This window comes from Salvelinus namaycush, chromosome 14 (genome assembly GCF_016432855.1).
Source record: "Salvelinus namaycush isolate Seneca chromosome 14, SaNama_1.0, whole genome shotgun sequence".
Taxonomy (NCBI): domain Eukaryota; kingdom Metazoa; phylum Chordata; class Actinopteri; order Salmoniformes; family Salmonidae; genus Salvelinus; species Salvelinus namaycush.
In genome coordinates, this window is record NC_052320.1 from 31,525,186 (window position 1) to 31,539,117 (window position 13,932).

General features: G+C 45.3%; 1 protein-coding gene across 1 annotated transcript in view; it reads right to left on the minus strand.

Annotated features, from left to right (window-relative positions):
- LOC120058701 (phosphatidylinositol 3,4,5-trisphosphate-dependent Rac exchanger 1 protein-like) overlaps window positions 1–13,932 on the minus strand; it is an 85,516-nt gene that overhangs the window by 3,163 nt on the left and 68,421 nt on the right. Inside the window, exons 26-36 of the mRNA XM_039007446.1 lie at window positions 7,390–7,478; window positions 7,085–7,167; window positions 6,462–6,552; window positions 6,113–6,241; window positions 5,947–5,988; window positions 4,969–5,186; window positions 4,096–4,198; window positions 2,637–2,780; window positions 1,222–1,336; window positions 845–911; window positions 89–264 (exon numbers count right to left, since the gene is read on the minus strand). Of these exons, the coding sequence (XP_038863374.1) occupies window positions 89–264; window positions 845–911; window positions 1,222–1,336; window positions 2,637–2,780; window positions 4,096–4,198; window positions 4,969–5,186; window positions 5,947–5,988; window positions 6,113–6,241; window positions 6,462–6,552; window positions 7,085–7,167; window positions 7,390–7,478 (1,257 nt within the window). The remainder of the gene's footprint in view (window positions 1–88; window positions 265–844; window positions 912–1,221; window positions 1,337–2,636; window positions 2,781–4,095; window positions 4,199–4,968; window positions 5,187–5,946; window positions 5,989–6,112; window positions 6,242–6,461; window positions 6,553–7,084; window positions 7,168–7,389; window positions 7,479–13,932) is intronic.

A 13,932-nucleotide genomic window follows, 5' to 3' on the forward strand; every position in this document is an offset into this window, starting at 1 on the left:
GCAATGCATAGATATTCATGAGTGTTTGCTCAAGCTGACACGTAAACTGTCAGCCCTTATGCATCACTTTCAAGTTCAACCGACTGACCTTTGCATGCCGGTGGCACACATGGTGATGTGGCAGGCGCCCAGGCGGTTGCACAGCTCCGAGGACACACACAGCACGCTGACGCCCGACAGGTGGCCCGCTGCGTTGGGACGCACATTCAGGTACGAGTGCATCAGGCGACATAGGTCGTCCAGGGTGTTGAGGGGTCGTAGGAGCTGGGGGGGACAGGGGTTTAGGGGTTAAAATCTTAAAGGTGTACTCCAACTTTCCTTTCAAAAGTACTGCCCCTGGGCCTCCTGTGTGGCGCAGTGGTCTAAGGCACTGCATCGCAGTGCTAGCTGTGCCACTAGAGATTCTGGGTTCGAATCCAGGCTCTTTTGCAGCCAGCCACGACTGGGAGACCCATGGAGCGGCGCACAATTGGCCCAGCCTCGTCCGGGTTAGGAGAGGGTTTGGCCGGCAGGGATGTCCTTGTCCCATCGCCACTCCTGTGGCGGGCCGGGCGCAGTGCACGCTGACACGGTCGCCAGGTGTAAGGTGTTTCCTCCGACACATTGGTGTGGCTGGCTTCTGGGTTAAGTGGGCATTGTGTCAAGAAGCAGTGTGGCTTGGTTGGGTTGTGTTTCAGAGGACGCCTCTCCAGAGTCCATACGGGAGTTGCAGCGATGAGACAAAACTGGGACTACCAATTGGATACCCCGAAATTGGGGAGAAAAAGGGGTAAATATATATATATTTTTAAGTACTGCCCCTGTGCTTGTTTGTAAACAGAGAGCCATTTTGATTTCTGTTTACCTGGTCTATCTTCATAGCCGTGGTGTTAGAGTCAGTGGGTAGATTTGACTTCTCCAGGTAAAAAGCCCTGTTAGAACACAATGAGTTATCATTCAATATGAATGCTATTGACCAATTAATTGACCTGTTGATATTCTATTTACTCTGTAAAAACTTCAGACAAAAGTCAATTTCTACAGCTAATACAAGTAGCCAAAATAATCAGCATAGGAATAAACTTTGTAGGTAGTACAATACAGTGGTGGGTAGTACAATACAGTGGTGGGTAGTACAATACATATCACCATATGTCAGGTGTGTAGGTGACAACCTGGGTTTGACTATGTAAGTGGGTAGTACAATGAATATGACTGTATATAAAGTGTATCGATTTCTACCTGAGTTTTCGGTAGTAGGCTTTAACCTTCTCGAGTGAGACGGCGTTGGTACGCTGCTGAAACTCCTCCATGGACACACAGTCCTGTTGAGACACTCCCTCTGGCCTCTCCAGGGCTGACCATGGGACAGAGGTAACACATTAACAACACAGTACACCCACCCACCCACATATATACATACATTCTATGACCTGCGCTCACATTCTATGACCTGTGCTCAGCAGGTTTGCGTGTATGTGGGACAAGTAACCACATTGTGACCTACATATCGATAATACATCACATCTAAAAGTGACAGCTCTACTAAAGTTCGTCTCTGACAAGTGAATCTGTATTTAATTCAACAACTGTATTCCATAGAAGCGGCCTGTAGGTGGCGCTAACATCCCGTTTATTCCTAGTTCTCTGACTGCAGTACAGTATTACATTTCATCACAGGCTTCTTCTTTGAGGCAGCCACTTAACGTGAGCCTTCCCGACAGGGTTATTGTCCCAATTGGCACGTGTATGGAAAATGAATGGTTCCCTAGCACAGGGAATCAAGCATAATTCCAGCCACCTCTACTGACCCGGTGCAGGTCGAAAGAGCGTCGCAGTGAAAGAATAGAGGGGGAGTGGCTAGATAAGCACAGAATACATTTCCCGGTTATACTTACACAGTCCGTTATTCAAATGGTACTTACGACAATGTAAATGGTAAATATATAGCAAATCCTCTAGAATTAGTACTTTGTTTGTGAAACTCTATTGCCACTTTCACACTGGCATTTTCACTAGAACATTTAGCACCTAATCAGCTAGGAGAAAGGGATTAAGAGATACTGATTCAATGCCCTCTGTTAATGTACTGTAAATTATTATAGATATATGGGGCTAAATCCCAAACAGCCCCCTATTCCCTATACGGTAGATTACTTTTGTGCACATTTGGGATGCAGACATGATCATAGTGTAGACCGAGAGGTTGGCAGGACTTCTCCGGAACGATACAGGTGAATATATGAAGAAATTGTTCTATACATCTAATTTCTACTGTATCTGCAACACTGTGTGCATAGTCAAGATGATAGCAAATTGATAGGGTAAATGCATCTACATTGTGAAGATCTGTGTATTTGTGAACCTGCAACATATTTCCTTAACATTTGCTTAGTGGATTTCATCAAATTCCATCCAATGCCATTTGTCTTGACTCGACTCAATTCAATTCAATTCAGCGAACTGTGATTCAATTAGGATTTGATGACAATCCAACTGGACTCAAAATGAATTCAGCTAACTTTGAGTCAATGATGATTCGACTCAACTCAATTCAGCGAACTTTGATTCGGTGATGATTTGACTCGAGTCGACTCAATTGAGTTCAGCCACCTTTGCGTGGAGGTAGACTAGAGGGCTGTTCTGTTCCTACTCACCCCTGGTGAAGAGCACGGTGTGCAGTTTGAGGCTGCCCCCGTTCTGCAAGCGCGTGGGGAGCTCACTGAAGTGGCAGCTGTCCAGATACAGGGTGACCTTTAGGGCCTGCCGGCTGCCCTCCACGTGGTAACACACCGGCGTGTCTGGGGAACACAACACAGCTTAGTTTGGCTTCATGTTAAATGAGTTCACAGAGTTCTGTGCCTGTATTTATTAACCGTCTAAAAAGGCAGAGCGCTGATCAGTTTGGCCCTTCAGATCATAACAGAAACAGATTATTATGGACAGGGAGGAGCTGATCCTAGATCAGCACACCTACTCTTAGACGCTTGATAAATACGGGCCCTGGTTGCTTTTCCCGTCACTTAGGCATGAGGTGACTAGTACACACTGGACCACTGATTGACGTAGCACGACGGTTTACTTACAGATAACAGCAATCAGAATGTTGCATTTAAATCCTGTTACACGAATACAACATTAGTACTCGGCGTTCTATACTTGGCAACATCCACCGATCCATTACATATTTCATTTGATGGGTTTGTAGTTAATCAGACATAGGCATCATTGGTATGGATTCTTGCTTCAGTGGCCCACCAACACCATCCAAAGCTATGGGGGAAACCCTAAGAACAACACAACCCCCTGTGAGGTCAGCGCATCGCCTCCTGAAGACCATCTACCCATAATCCTTTTGGATTGAGTGTGATGGTTTAGACTAACCCTTCCTCTCTGTAATGCTTTACACATGGCTCTGATTAACCTATAGTACAGGGGGGGGGGGGGGGGGAGCTTTCTGAACGGCCTTTTATCAAATCAATACTGTCAGACGAGCTCGCAGCCACAAACAGACTGACTGCCTAAGCAACGGCCGCCGCACCGCGCTACAGTAGTTAGCTTGGCCGCGCCATTCTGCTGAAGTGGGCATGTTTTCCAGAAAGCGATTTCAGTGTAAAAAGGTTTTTAAAGGAGGAAGGTGTGTGTGTGTGTGTGTGTGTGTGTATACCGTTTTGCTTACTGCCGAGCAGTAACCTAGAATAGTACATCCCTGTTTTATCCGCGGCTTTCTCCCCCAAAATGTGAAATGCAACTGATGTGCTTAAAGCAGCAATCTCGGCTCACCATATTGCGGTTCTTGAAAAGGAACAGACTGGAAAGTACAAGTCTTTCAGCGAAGCTGGGTTTGACCGAGCTGTTTCATTGAAATTAAGCTGCAATTGTATGACGGGGAAAAACTCTGGGTCTACAGTAACAAAGCCCTTTGTTGTGGTTGACATCCAAGGTGTGTGTGTGTGTGTGTGTGTGTGTGTGTGTGTGTGTGTGTGTGTGTGTGTGTGTGTGTGTGTGTGTGTGTGTGTGTGTCCAACCGCCACACGTAAACACCACTTACAACTCCGTCGACTGGCCACCGTTGCTAAGAAAATATGTGGTTGCTATGGGAAAGGGTCTACTTACTTGCGACCAGGCATTCATCCTCCAGCTGGCGGAAGAACACAGTGACTTTGTCCAGGTCCAACAGGGCCGCCTTGGTATCCTCCAGCATCGTCCTCTCCTCCTTCTACACAGTAGAGAGAAACCAAAAAGCTCAGCTAACAGGCCAGGGGCCGTATTCACAAAGCGTCTCAGATTAGGAGTGCTGATATAGAATCTGTTTTTCCTTTTAGATCATAATAAAGACGATTGTATGGACAGTGGGGACCTGATCCTAGATCAGCACTCTGAGACTCTTAGTGAATATAAGCCCAGGGCTCACTGTTTCAGCTTAGCAGCCAATGGAGACAGCGGAGTGTGGAAAGAGGACTCAGACAGTCAATGGCACCCTTCTTTCTGGATCAACACAGTACAGAGCCATTATAGTTACACCCTTATACTATTCTATTGGTGATTCCTAGATGGCTTTGAATTGTGTTTTTAAATGTGTATTTTTAAAATGTTTTTACTGGAGATAAAACATCTATGAAAAATTGGTATTTTGACCTCAATGGAGTAAGACAAAAAGTTCAAATAGAAATGAAATGGTTTCATATTATTGGTTAAACTTAATCAAGCACAACTCAACTATTGTGACCCAAGTCTGCCGATTGTCCAAAGGCAAATAAATGACATCAGTAAAGGTTTAAAGTGTTTGTTTAAGAAGCAGGGCTTTACAGCCCTGTTCCTGTAGTGCTACCCTCCTGTAGGTCATCACTCCAACCCCAGTTCCAGCTTATCAATCAGCTAGCCATTAGAACCAGGTGTGCTAGATCAGGGTAGAAGCGAAAACCTACAAGACGGTAGCTCTCCAGGAACAGGGTTGAGGAGCCCTGCTTTACAGTAGCTGTCTCTTACCACGTGGGGCGCCAGTGAGGCCTGGAAGTTGAGCAGCACGCCAATGGCGGCCGCCTGTTCCAGCCACTTGCGGCTCGTCTCTTTGCTGTCCTCCTCGTACTCGCCGGCGTTGTTGAAGCGTGCACGCAGTGCCGCCAGGAGCTGCTCGGCCAGCGTGCACACGGCACCAGCCGCGCTCTGGCAGAAGATCACGTCCCGCCGCAGCTGCAGAGCCGTGTCTGAGGTGGGGAGGAGGATAATTTATTTTTACTAGGCAAGTCAGTTAAGAACAAATTCTTATTTACAATGACGGCCTACCCCGGCCAAACCCTAACCCGGACGACGCTGGGCCAATTGTGTGCCGCCCTATGGGATTCCCAATCACGGCCGGTTGTGATACAGCCTGGAATCTAACCAGGTTCTGTAGTGACGCCTCTAGCACTGAAATGCAGTGCCTTAGACCGCTGCGCCACACGGGGGAAGGGGAAAATAAGATAAGCATTTTATTTTCAGAGAAACTTGCTTTACTAACTTCTTACAGGACATTTACAAAATCAGCAACGTACAAACAATATGGAAGGCAGGGGATACACTATACAGGGAATTTTCCAAGTGACTAGAGGGAAGAGCACAGAGGAGAATAGTGGAAAGAGGTGAGAGATAGGTCGGTGGAAGAGAGGTAAGAGGAAGGGAGTAATTGAAAAATAAAATTCTAGAGTGAGAGAGAGGTGGGAAGGGTAAAAGAAAGAGGGGAAAGAGAGAGCACGAGACGGGCGGTAGACAGGCTTTTGCCTGTAACAACCGTTCTTACCATCAACCGGACTGACCTCAGAGTGGTGTGTAAACTCAAATCAAACATAGCCAGGGGGGTTTACAATCTGCTCTATCACACTGACTCATTCATGAGGACAGGACCATTAACAACTGCCATATGGCACAGCACACTTCAAAGGGAACACACACACACACACACACACACACGACTGACATAAGGCTTACCTGTACATTTGAGCAGGGCCAGAAGCAGCTGGTTCTTCCCATCTACAGAAAAATGAGGATTTTATTACCTTAGTGATTCGCATGTGTTTCTACTGAAGCTATGTGTTTGTGTGTGTGATGCATGTGTTACATGTGTGCTTATGGTGCGTGTGCGCTTTCTACTGACCATCCACAAATCTCTGTAGGCTCTCCACCAGTGTCTTGATGGAGCTGGGCAGGTTCCAAGGGTCCTCCTGGATGTTTTTGTGGATGATGTAGCGACAGCGTACCGTCCAGTCCTCAGTGTGACGGAACTCTGTTCAGAAAACATGACTTGTCAATTAATTAGCAATATAAAATTCTAGGACAATTCTTCAGTGTAACACCATTTCATATCTATACACACACACACACACACATCTGTTCACACACACTCATTTCTCAGTGATACCCAGACAAGTCTCTCTCTCTCTCTCTAAACAAACATGCACTCAGGCATACCTTACACACTCACACACACTAAATGTAGCGGGTACCTGGCTGAGTGTGGTCGGGGTGAAAGTGCTTGGTTTCCTCGCAGGCCTTGGTCATGACGGGCCCTTTGAGCAGGCTATTGATGGAGTCCACCTGCAGATGACAGTCACAACCAGTCAGACAGAGGCTGGCCTCAGTCCCTCAACAACAGCAACAACAGGAAACTGGGGCCCCAGGTAATTAACGGTAGCCAAAATGGTCGTGTCCCTCAGGGAGTATGGGAGAGGTCAAAGGGCATGAGATGTGTTAGAGGAGATGCGAGGAAGATGACAAAGAGAGGAGAGAGATTGCAAAACAAAGTACTGCAGATGATTACTACTACTGATTACAATAAACATGATCTGTGCCAAATGTTTCTGAGGGCTAATGGAAAAGCTGTGTGTGTATGTGAGAGAGAGAGAAAGTGAGAGCGAGTACATGTGTGAGAGAGAGAGACAGAGAGAGAGAACGTCTGTGTAAGTGTGTGTGCGCATGTAGCGGTATGATATTAGTGCCAAGCAGTGTTTACATTACACACAACACCGTGTTAACCATTAAAAGCATGGCATACAAAAACAGAGTGAGATGTGGGTTGGCAAAGCCATTGAAGCTGATTGCACAGAGGATAGTGGTAAAGATGGTGCACCTGGTTGAAAAGGTGCTCCAGACAGCCATGCAGCTTATCCTGCTTGTCTGAGGGAATCCTCATGTCACAGGGCAGCTCGTCACCTGAGAAAGAAAGAAAGAAATTAAGAAAGAAAGAAGGAAAGAAAGGAAAGAAAAAGACCGAAAAAAAGAAAGAATGAAAAAAGAAAAAGAAATAAAGAATAAACTGGACACCATTTACAAGGAGATTCTGAACATTTTCCCACATAAGGCAAACCAATGTGGCATCTTTAATGCTAGAGGGGTATGAACATCTTAGTCTCGTCTTCATGAACTGTTTCTTACCTGAACCCATCTCGTCACTCCCCAGGTAAGAGCTGTTGCTACGCACACTTGTGTATGACAGAACGGAATCCCTGTTACTGGTACATTCACTGCAACACACACAGACAGGAGTTCATACACACACACAGAGAGAGAGACAGAGAGAGACACACAGAGAGAGACACAGAGAGAAACAGTTGAATAACAAACCAGAGTTCATTCCCTACAGAAAAAACACCAAGTCAAATGTGGAGTCTGTCTTGTAATTATCCAGTCAAATAATCCGACTGACTGTATGAAATATATAGTCAGAGAGAGCAGTAATCAAATGCTTCTCACAAACAACATCAACTTACTTCATTGGCGTGACTAAAATTCATTCCACCGAACTGTTGTAACGTGTGGCTACACCAATATGCCAAACAAGAATTTGATTAATAAAACACCAGGTAAGTTGAAGTCAAATGATAGTTAAACATTAAAGGAGATGCCTCCACCATCCCAAAAGATTTGACATATAGTTTTGCCTTAAAGGGTTAGTTCGAGAAAAACTATACATTTAGAAATTTGTTTCCATTTGTTGTCAGTGGCTCATTTAACAAAACCAAAGAGTGGATTGCTGTCACTCCTTGTCCTTATGATAAGGAAAAACATATGTACATTCACTGAACTACGCCTTTAATGCTGAAGATTTATTCGCTTCCTATTACCCCTACATTTTCCATGCATTTTAATAGCTAGATATGTGTCTCATCTTGCCTAAAATGCCTTTGGATGGCTTTTTATGGCTTTGCTGGATATTTTCAACGGAAGGTCTTAAAAAGATGATCAGTGTGAGCGCAGAGAAGATTTACTGTGTGCAAATTGCAGATTACACAGCTACTCTTGTGAATGTTTTCTGTGTACGCCTTGGCAGTATGATGTCAATGCTGAATCATACGAATTTAAGGAGACAGAGGTAGCATTGTCATCGTGCTTCCCGTTAAAATAATCGCTTTGTTTTGCGTTCCAAAAATCATTCAGCTCGGCAACAAACAGGCCCACAATGTGAACTGGATGCAACTCCAGCATAATGCAGGGAGGGGCAACCCGCGGGCCACCCCCCTTTTGAAGGCCCTCGGATCAATTTCCACAAACAAACAAAAAATAATAAATATTAATATTTCCCCTGTCCGCTAATTATTTTTTGGGATTGGTGGACAGTTATCTAAAAATGGTAATCATGGTTGAATTACCGTCCGGGGGGCCCCCATTGATTGTTAGTCTCACTAAGATACACTATATATACAAAAGTACAGTGCATTGGGAAAATATTCAGACCCCCTGACTTTTTCCACATTTTGTTACGTTACAGCCTTATTCTGAAATGGATGAATGTTATTTTTTCAATCTATACACAATACCCCATAATGACAAAGCAAAAACAGGTTTTTCAAAATCATTGCAAAAATAAATAAATTCACTGGAATATCACATTTACATAAGTATTCAGACCCTTTACGCAGTACTTTGTTGAAGAACCTTGGACAGCGATTACAGCCTCGAGTCTTATTGGGTATGACGCTACAAGCTTGGCACACCTGTATTTGGGGAGTTTCTCCCATTTTTCTATGCAGATCCTCTCAAGCGCTGTCAGGTTGGATGTGGAGCATCGCCGCACAGCTATTTTCAGGTCTCTCCAGAGATGTTCAATAGGGTTCAAGTCCGGGCTCTGGCTGGGCCACTCATGGACATTCAGAGACTTGTCCCGAACACACTGTGTTGTCTTGGCTGTGTGCTTGTCCTGTTGGAAGGTGAACCTTCGCCCCAGTCTGAGGTCCTAAGTGCTCTGGAGCAGGTTTTCATCAAGGATCTCTCTGTACTTTGCTCCGTTCATCTTTCCCTCGATCCTGACTAGTTTTCCAGTCTCCGCAGCTGAAAGAAATCCCCACAGCATGATGTTACCACCACCATGCTTCACCGTAGGGATGAGCAGTGCCATGTTTCCTCCAGACATGACGCTTAGCATTCAGGCCAAAAAGTTAAATCTTGGTTTCATCAGACCAGAGAATCTTGTTTCTCATGGTCTAAGAGTGCTTTAGGTGCCTTGTGGCAAACTCCAAACGGGCCTTTTACTGAGGAGTGGCTTCCGTCTGACCACTCTACCATAAAGGCCTGATTGGTGGAGTGTTGCAGAGATAGTTGTCCTTCTGGAAGGTTCTCCCATCTCCACAGAGGAACTCCAGAGCTCTGTCAGTGACCATCAGAACTTCTTCACCAAACTTCTTCCATTTAAGAATGGAGGCTACTGTGTTCTTGGGGACCTTCAATGCTGCATACGTTTTTTGGTACCCTTCCCCAGATCTGTGCCTCGACACAATATCCTGTCTCGGAGCTCTACGGAGAATTCCTTCGACCCCATGGCTTGGTTTTTGCTCTGACATGCACTGTCAACTGTGGGACCTTATATAGAAAGGTGTGTGCCTTTCCAAATCATGTCCAATAAATTGAATTTACCCACAGGTGTACTCCAATCAAGTTGTAGAAACATCAAGGATGATCAATGGAAACGGGATGCACCTGAGCTCAATTTCAAGTCTCATAGCAAAGGGTCTGAATAATTATGTAAATAAAGTATTTTTGTTTTTTATTTTTAATAAATTTGCAAAAAATTCTAAAAACCTGTTTTCGCTTCATCATTATGGGGTATTGTGTGTAGATTGATGAAAAAATATTATTTAATCAATTTTAGAATAAGGCTATAATGTAACAAAATGTGGAAAAAGTGAAGGAGACTGAATACTTTCCCAAAACAATGTATGTAGAAACCCCTTCAAATTAGTAGATTTGGCTATTTCAGCCACACCCGATACTGACAGGTGTATAAAATTGAGCACACAGCCATGCAATCTCCATAGACAAACATTGGCAGTAGAATGGCCTTACTGAAGAGCTCAGTGACTTTCAACGTGGCACCGTCATAGGACGCCACCTTTCCAACAAGTCAGTCCGTCAAATTTCTGCCCTGCTATGCCCGGGTCAACTATAAGTGCTGTTATTGTGAAGTGGAAATTTCTAGAAGCAACAACGGCTCAGCCACAAAGTAGTAAGCTACACAAGCTCACAGAATGGGACTGCCTTGTAAAAATCGTGTCCTCGGGTCCAAACTAACTCTGGAAGCAACGTCAGCACAATAACTGTTCGTCGGGAGCTTCATGAAATGGGTTTCCATGGCCAAGCAGCCGCACACAAGCCTAAGATCACCATGCGCAATGCCAAATGTCGGCTGGAGTGGTATAAAGCTCTCGGCCATTGGACTCTGGAGCAATGGGAAGACCGAATCTGGGTTTGGTGGATGCCTTGAGAACGTTACCTGCCTGAATGCATAGTACCAACTGTAAAGTTTGGTGGAGAAGTAATAATGGTCTGGGGCTGGCTCATGGTTCTGGCTAGGCCCCTTAGTTCCAATGAAGGGAAATCTTAACGCTACAGCATACAATTAGATTTTAGACGATTCTGTGCTTCCAACTTTGTCGTAACAGTTTGGGGAAGGCCCTTTCCTTTTTCAGCATGAGATCCATACAAAAAAAGTTTGTCGAGACCAGTGTGGAAAAACCTTTTATTTTATTTATGGAAATCAGTTAAGAACAAATTCGTATTTACAATGACAGCCTACCCGGGCCAAACCCGGATGATGCTGGGCCAATTGTGTGCCGCCCTATGGGACTCCCAATCACGGCCGGATGTGATGCAGCCTGGATTCGAACCGGGTACTGCAGTGACGCCTCTTGCACTGAGATGCAGTGTCTTAGACCACTGTGCAACTCGGGAACTTGACTGGCCTGCACCAACCCCATCGCACACCTTTGGGATAAATTGGAACGCTGACTGCGAGCCAGGCCTAATCACCAAACATCGGTGCCCGACCTCACTAACGCTCTTGTCGCCCCCCCAGAAATGTTCCAACATTTGGTGGAAAGCCTTCCCAGAAGAGGAGGCTATAGCAGCAAAGGGGGACGACCAACTCCATATTATTGCCCATGATTTTGGAATGAGATCTTTGACAAGCAGGTGTCCACATACTTTACAAGCAGGTGTCCACAGCCATGCTGTGTCTCATTAAAACTTGCAAATATTTATCTCCACCCTATGGAAACATTTGTTGAATTGCATGAAATTAGCTTAAAAACAGAACATTTTCCTCTCCGCCCCATGGCAAAATTAGTATAATTGCATGAAATTTGTTATAAAATTGCTAAATCTTGTCTTTGCCCCTTGGTAAAATGTGTAAAATTGCAGAAAACTTGCATTAAAACTGCAACGTTTGCTCTCCGGCCCATGGCAAAATGTTTAGAATTAGAGGAAATTAACACCATCATATAAAAATGTTCTCTCTACTGTTAAGAGGGGGGCTGCTAAAATGTTTTTCTCACAGTGTGTGTGTGTGGGGGGGGGGGGGGGGGGGGGGTACGCACATGTGGGTATGCAGACCCGCTGGCAACTGCGGCCCCTCATGAGTTCAGCATTTTGGGTTCCCATCCCCATCAAAGTTGCCCATCCCTGGCTTAGGAAGTTCTTAGTGAGTCAGAGTCTTGTCTCTGACATTGTTTGCGTCTTATTGTGTCTCTAAATGGGATGCTGGATCATTCCCGACAAACTGGGACTGAAGTGCCAACCTTTACGTAATACACCCAGGGCTTTGGCTTTGATTCTCTCCTCCACGCACACGGTCACACTCAGGCACACTCACACAAGTTCTCCTGGGAGAGGGTTCTAAATTTAGTCGCATCTCGTGGCAGGTTTGGAGCGGCCCACCCTCACCAGATGTGACGAGACTGACTGTCTAAGAGACAAACAAACCAGACTAGTGGTGGGTGTACAATTACCTCTTTCTCTGTCTGCGTCCACCCATCCATCTGCTCATTCCTCTCCTCCTCCTTTCACTCACCGTCTTTCACTGTGGTGTCCTCTCCCTCTATTTTCCTCTCCAAGACTCTCCCCAAGTCTTTTTCTGTTGACCTTTGCCTTACCCTATCCTTCCTTCTTTGTGTTTGTCTGCCTCTCTTCATCTCTCCCCACCTATCGTTGTGTCTTTCTCGCCAATCATCATGAACGTCATGCATTTATAAAGTGCTTCTCGCACAGTCCTAGAGCACATTGGACGGCCGGACAACTCATCCCATCCAGTATCAAACCTATAGCACCCTCTCCATATATTTCTACAAACAAGCTAAATGCAAATCTTGATCCCAGCCTCTTCTGTGCGATAGCCTGGGGACGAGGTTGGCACCCTATTCCCTATGTAGTGCACTACTTTTGGAAAGACTCATATACACGGTGCACAAAACATGAGGAACATCTTCCTAACATTGAGTTGCACCCCTTTTTCCCTCAGAACAGCCTCAATTCGTCGGGGCATGGACTCTAAACAAGGTGTTGAAAGCGTTCCATGTTGACTCCAATGCTTCCCACAATTGTGTCAAGTTGGTTGGATGTCCTTTGGGCGGTGGACCATTCTTGATACAAACAGGAAACTGTTGAGCATGAAAAACCCAGCACCGTTGCAGTTCTTGACACACTCAATCCGGTGTGCGCCTGGCGCCTACTACTGTAACCTGTTAAAAGGCACTTCAATCTTTTGTCTTGCCCATTCACCCTCTGAATGGCACACATACACAATCCATGTCTCAATTGTCTAAAGGCTTAAAAATCCTTATTTAACCTATCTCCTCCCCTTCATCTACACTGTGTTAACAAGTGACATCAATAAGGGACCATAGCTTTCACCTGGTCAGTCTATGTCATGGAAAGAGTTCCTAATGTTTTGCACACTCAGTGTAGTGCACTTATTTTGGCCAGAACCCATGAGGGTCTGGCCAAAAGTAGTGGACTGTATAGGGAATAGGGTGTCACTGCAGATGCAACCTGAGGGAGCTCACTAGACCCTGTACTGTGGGTGGCTGTTGGCTAGAAGAAGTTGCGCTTGCTGTTCTTGTTGTAATGACAGACTGGGCAGAGAGAGAGAGAGAGAAGCACAAGCTACTCATTTAGCCTCTATTACACACTGCACTCTCGCCAGGAGCCGACCACTGCTCTTAGTGGGTGGTAGCGGGCGGAGGCCGTGGGCGGAGGCCATGGACCGGTGCCTGAATGACACTACCACCGCTGCCAACAACCATCTGAATGAACTCAAGCTAGCGAGGAGGTAGCACAGTGACATCACCAAGATCACTGAATACATCTCATGTTGAGCTCCCCGATTCCTCATTTTTTAGATGTGTGACTCGACTCCCCACATCTGGAACCCATTGGGAGAGTCGGAAGGAACCCAATGCCATCACAGTGGGAAATAAAAATAAAAATAGAGGGAGATCTTTGTTGTTGGTTTCACATGAAGCTGGCTCACGGAATTGGGAAACACCCATTTTTTTTAAACTATACATTCAGTTTTCTGTGTTTATTTTACCATGGTGAAACTAAGAGCACATTCTCATTTGCGCCAACAGAGTATTTCAAATTCTTATTATATTTTAACTAGGCAAGTCCGTTAAGAACAAATTCTTATTTACAATGACGGCCTACCGC